Source organism: Brassica oleracea, chromosome C4 (genome assembly GCF_000695525.1).
Source record: "Brassica oleracea var. oleracea cultivar TO1000 chromosome C4, BOL, whole genome shotgun sequence".
Classification (NCBI taxonomy): domain Eukaryota; kingdom Viridiplantae; phylum Streptophyta; class Magnoliopsida; order Brassicales; family Brassicaceae; genus Brassica; species Brassica oleracea.
The window spans coordinates 40,573,897-40,579,320 of record NC_027751.1 but is presented as its reverse complement, the minus strand read 5'-3'; the positions used below and the strand labels follow the sequence as shown (position 1 = coordinate 40,579,320).

The 5,424-nt window shown below is 38.9% G+C and overlaps 1 protein-coding gene across 1 annotated transcript; it reads left to right on the top strand.

Moving 5' to 3' along the window:
• The first annotated feature begins 72 nt into the window (after positions 1-72).
• Positions 73-2,319, top strand: LOC106338895 (uncharacterized protein At3g43530-like). The gene is made up of 5 exons (XM_013777764.1): positions 73-600; positions 675-836; positions 919-1,272; positions 1,360-1,621; positions 1,700-2,319. Exons 1-5 carry the CDS (start codon positions 73-75, stop codon positions 2,317-2,319), a joined length of 1,926 nt encoding a protein of 641 aa, XP_013633218.1.
• Positions 2,320-5,424: the final 3,105 nt, after the last annotated feature.

Sequence of the window (5,424 nt, the reverse complement as noted above, 5' to 3'; positions counted from 1 at the left end):
CTGAAGAAGGCTAGGTTTAAGCCTGAGCTCGAGTGGTTTGAAAACCACCCTCAGTTTTGCCATTTTTTCCACATGCCCGATGAACCAAACTTGAAGCTGCAGGGTATGTGGATGCTTCTACTGCGCATTGTTCCTTTACACGAGTCAGAGGACACAGCTTGGTTTGCTGTTAATGGAGTGCCCATTCGGTATTCAATGAGAGAGCATGCTCTCATCTCGGGATTGGACTGCCATGACTACCCGGCTAAGTATAAGAAGATTGGAAGCTTTGCGTTTGTAGACAGGCATTTCAAATCACATAAGGAGATCACGATGATATTTGTGAGAGAGAAGTTGTTGAGTATGAGTGTGTGTGGGGATCGACTCAGGATGGCAGTGCTTTACTTCTTAGGCACGATTATCAGAGGGAAGGGAAGGTATAATGCCCCTTTTGACCCTTTCATATTAAGAGTCGTTAACGATGTGGAGGTTTGTAAAACCTTTCCTTGGGGTCGCTTGACGTTTGAAGATGCTCTCCGGTCCATCACTCGCGTGATGAAGCATCTGAAAGGGAAACCTAAGAGTAATGTCAACTTTCCCGGGTTCATAATTCCTTTTGAAGTAAATTTTACTTCTTCTTATGATTTCTTTTTTCTTTCGAGAATCAGCTCTGAGTGTTTTGTTTTGACAATCAGATCCTGGCATTTGAGTGTATTCCAGCTCTGAAAGCACGATTTAGAGAAGGTGTAGATAGCTGTATGAGTAAGTGTCCGAGGATGTGTAAAAAGCGGTTCCAAAGTAACAGCATGAAGGGTTATCCTCTTGAGGATTTGTACGACACACTTCGAGAAATTAAGGTATGTGTTGAGTTTTGTTTTGTTTTTATTAAGTGAGTGAGATACAATATGTGTTTGATATTGTTGTGGTATAAATTTTCAGGTTATTGATAGTGTTCTTGTTCCTACTGTTGATAAGGAACCTCTCATGGCACGCATAATGGCTGGGGAGCCAGACTATGAAAATGAAGAAGGCGTGAGTAATTTGTGGAGCACATGGTTGACTGTTAAGGAGAAGTCTATCTTTTGGCAAGAACTCTATGAGTTAGATGTGGCTGCAAGGGAGTTTCCTCAGAAGAAAGACAAAAGAAAAGTGCATGAAGAAGCATCCTCCTCTAATACAAGTTTGGAGGACGTTTTGAAAGGGTTTGAAGAGAGGTTGATGACATGTTTGAGTGAAGTGAATGGGAAGGTGGAGAAAATGAACAAGAGGCTTGGGAAATTTGAAACTTGCCAAGTTGTTTTAAAAAAGAGGTGTAAGAGGATGAAGGCAATGGAGAAGAAGCTTGAGAAGATTGAAGATTGCCAATATTATTTAAAAAAGAAGGCCAAGAAGGTGGAGACATTGGACGAGAGAATTGATGGCATTGAGAAAGAAATGAAGGAAATGAAAGAGAAGGAGGAGGATAACGAGAACAATGAGGGTTTCGACTACCAAGGGATGGATTATGACTGGGGTGGGCAGCGGAATGACCGCAATGGAGTGGACGCAACAACTAAAGAACCTGAAGATGCAGATATGGTTGAAAATACAGAGGTGGTAGAAGAGAAAAAAAGTGAAGAAGAGGCTCAGAAGGACGATAGAGGTTTTGAGGAAGAGACAGAACCTGAACCTGAACCTGAAGCAGAAGCTGAAGAAGACAAAGAAAAAGAGGATGAGGAAGAGAGTGAAGAAGAGGCTCAGAAGGACGTTAGAGGTTCTGAGGAAGAGAGAGAACCTGGACCTGAAGCAGTTGCTGAAGAAGACAAAGAAAAAGAGGATGAAAAAGTTGAGAATGAAAAAATATCTGAGAAAGAACCTGATGAGGTTCAAGATGAGGTTGAGATGAATGAAGCCAATGAGATTGAAGAAGAGGTTGAAACAAAGGCTCGGGTTGAAGTTGAAACCGAGAAAACTCCTACACCACCACGTGGTAGGACTAAGGCAGCAGCCGCGAGGAGAAAAGTCCTTACAACACCAGAGAAGTTGTTCGAAAAGGATGAAAAAATGGTGGAGGAAGAGGTGGAAGAACCTGAGGAAGAGGCTGAAGAAATGGTGGAGGATGAGGTGGAAGAACCCGAGAAAGAGACTGAAAAATATACTGAGGAAGAAAAGCAAGAGTGGTACATGGTTGTCTACGAAGGCAGTATTTGTGAAACGAAGGAAGCTGACAAGGGAGCAGCCAAGCCTTTTGGAACTGGGGTCAAGCATAGGACAAAGCAAATGGCGTTGAGGAAGCAGGCTCCTAAGCCGAGGGGTAGACCGAGAAAGTTTACTCAACCAAAGAAGTTCACAACGCCATAACAGACAAAAAGGATACGTTCACGTTCACAGTGGGTTTCCCCTCCTTTCACTGAAGCTAACACTGATGAGATTGAAGGGCGCAAGAAAAAGCCTAGAACAAAGGCTTAGAAGACAAGAAGCTTAAAATATTTTGGGTGTTTAGTATTTATCTCGGCTTTGTTGTGAACTTAGGTAAGATGTTATGTTTTGTTGTTTGCTGGTCTGTAAAATTTGAATGTTATCTCTTATGTAAGATGCTTTGTGTTGTGTGATTGTCTTGCAGCACGTTTGGCCCAATTGAGGACAAGAGAATCTAAGTCTTAAGAAAACACATTTGTAATACTAGGTTTATTATGTATTACTAAGACAAAAACATTATCATCACTTTAAGAAAAAAAAAATATAACATGATATATAATATTAAATGGCACATGTCTAAAACGTGTAAAATATAAGAAAAAATAAAAAATGGCACATGTCTAAAACGTGTAAAATATAATATTAATCAAACATGTTTGAATATTAAAGTAATATTTATCTTACTCTTAGTAGTACTCAAGGAAGTAGTAATATTTCATTCTTCATAGTAATAATTTTGTAAATGAGAACATTTTTTAATAATACAACCTCAAGAAATTAAATTTATTAGTAATACAAATGTATTTAGACAATTTTAGATTATATATAACACATTGGCAAAAAAAAAATTCAGAAAATGTGTATTTTCTGAATTTCATCTCATTATGGCATTCTCATCAGAACATTAGTACAGAAATAGAAGGATCTTTTCTATAGAAATGGGAAGTTTTCAACTAATTTCAGAATTTAAGAGTATTTTATGTCTAATTTGGCAAATAAACACAAATATGACCATATAATCTCGTAATATATGAGATATGTTTTCTAAAATAAATAATAAGACGAAAACAAAGGTTCATAGAAACATGCATACTACATAGTAATTCAAGGTAGTTCAAGGTAGTCCTAGGTAGTCCATAGAAGTACCTAGTAGTCCATATTACACATAGTAGTTCATAGTAGTACCTACTAGTCCATATTTCACATAGTAGTCCATAGTAGTACCTAGTAGTCCATATTACACATAGTAGTTCCTAGTAGTACCTAATAGTTCATATTTCACATAGTAGTCCATAGTAGTACCTAGTAGTCCATATTACACATAGTAGTTCATAGTAGTACCTAATAGTTCATATTTCACATAGTAGTCCATAGTAGTACCTAGTAGTCCATATTACACATAGTAGTTCATAGTAGTACCTAATAGTTCATATTTCACATAGTAGTCCATAGTAGTACCTAGTAGTCCATATTACACATAGTAGTTCATAGTAGTACCTAATAGTTCATATTTCACATAGTAGTCCATAGTAGTACCTAGTAGTCCATATTACACATAGTAGTTCATAGTAGTACCTAATAGTTCATATTTCACATAGTAGTCCATAGTAGTACCTAGTAGTCCATATTACACATAGTAGTTCATAGTAGTACCTAATAGTTCATATTTCACATAGTAGTCCATAGTAGTACCTAGTAGTCCATATTACACATAGTAGTTCCGATAGTACCGAGTAGTGCAGCATTACCTAGTACAAGAGTTCCATGTTACTCAGTGGTGGCAGAAGTACTTCCACATTCAAAATACTCATACAAACGTTCGCCTCTCCTTCCCCTGCCCCTGCCTCTTCCCCTTCCGTGTCCTCTTCTTCGTCCACGAGGTTCTCCGGCTGATGGAAACCTTTGCTTTTGAGTGGGTCCTTTCTTTTTTTCATATACCGGGGGAAGAACTTTAAGTGCTCGAATCTCATCAGGTATGACCCATTCAGACATATGAGGAACATGATAAATCATCCTACAGTATGCCAATGCCCACAACTCCACCAAATAGTATTTCGAACAAAACTCTTGTAGATGAAGATCTCTTCCTACGCTCAAGAACTTGGCAGCAGCAGCAGCATGAACACATGGGATTTTGTCTATATCAAAACACCTGCAGGTGCACATTTTTCTTGCCAGATCAACCGTATAAATCTTTCCGTCACTACCATTGACATTGTTGGCACAAGTTTCTTTGTGACAGGTATTTCAGCTGCCTTCTTCCTATGTTTGTTAAACCATTCAGTCATTTTCTTGATGATAACATCAATCATCGGTAGCAAAAAGAATTTCCTCGCTTCCCGAAGAACACCATTAATGGATTCTGATGCATTAGTTGTGTTAACATTGTATTTGTCTCCTTCAAAGTAACATCTTGCCCATTTTCTCACTTCAACACTTTTCTCCAGATACGCCGCAGCAGAAGGATACCTTCTGGAAAAGGCATCATAGAGATCATCGAACTCAACCACTGTATAAGCATGTGCACACTCTGTAAACTTGCTTGCGCAAGCGTCTCTATTGTTGAAAACATGTCTTTTGACATTTTGAGAAAAATGCCATATACAATACCCATGTGCAGCCATTGGGAACACCTCATGTATTGACTTGATCAAGCTTCCATTTCTATCCGAAAGAAATACCAATTCGCCTTCATCTGATATCACTGACCTCAACTTATTCATAAACCACGCCCAGCTTTCGTCTTTCTCACCATCAACTACACCAAATGCGATAGGGTAGTGGTGACGATCAGGATCTTGAGCCATCGCAACAAGCAGAACTCCACCATAAACATGATTAAGATGTGTTCCATCCACAATGATAACTTTCCTCATCGCAGCGAACCCTTCTATGGAAGCTTCAAATGCGAAAAATAGATACTTCAATCTTTTCGCCGCATCCACTTCAATATAACTTACTGAGTCAGGATTCTTCAACTTAAGCATGTACATATAGGAGTGTATCATAGAAAAACTCTCTTCCGGAGTACCTCATTCTTCATTAGCAGCCATCCTTTTTCCCCTCCATGCTGTGGCATATGACACATCAACACCAACCTTGTGGGTAACCATACTGATCAGATCATTTGGTGTTGGTGTGTCATATCTACCGGGATATTCTTCACTCAAAATAGATGCGACAACCTGTGGTGTGCCTCTCCTTCTATTTCTAAGGGTATTTGTAGTTACTACTGAGCATGTATGAGACTTGTTGTAAGTTCTAACC

Excerpts from the sequence above, each read along its gene's own strand:
- LOC106338895 (XM_013777764.1), top strand. The coding sequence starts at position 73 with ATGCCCGATGAACCAAACTTGAAGCTGCAGGGTATGTGGATGCTTCTA. Across the intron at positions 837-918 it reads ACACACTTCGAGAAATTAAG|GTTATTGATAGTGTTCTTGT; the intron begins GTATGTGTTGAG and ends ATAAATTTTCAG. Across the intron at positions 1,622-1,699 it reads GGCTCAGAAGGACGATAGAG|AGAGTGAAGAAGAGGCTCAG; the intron begins GTTTTGAGGAAG and ends AGGATGAGGAAG.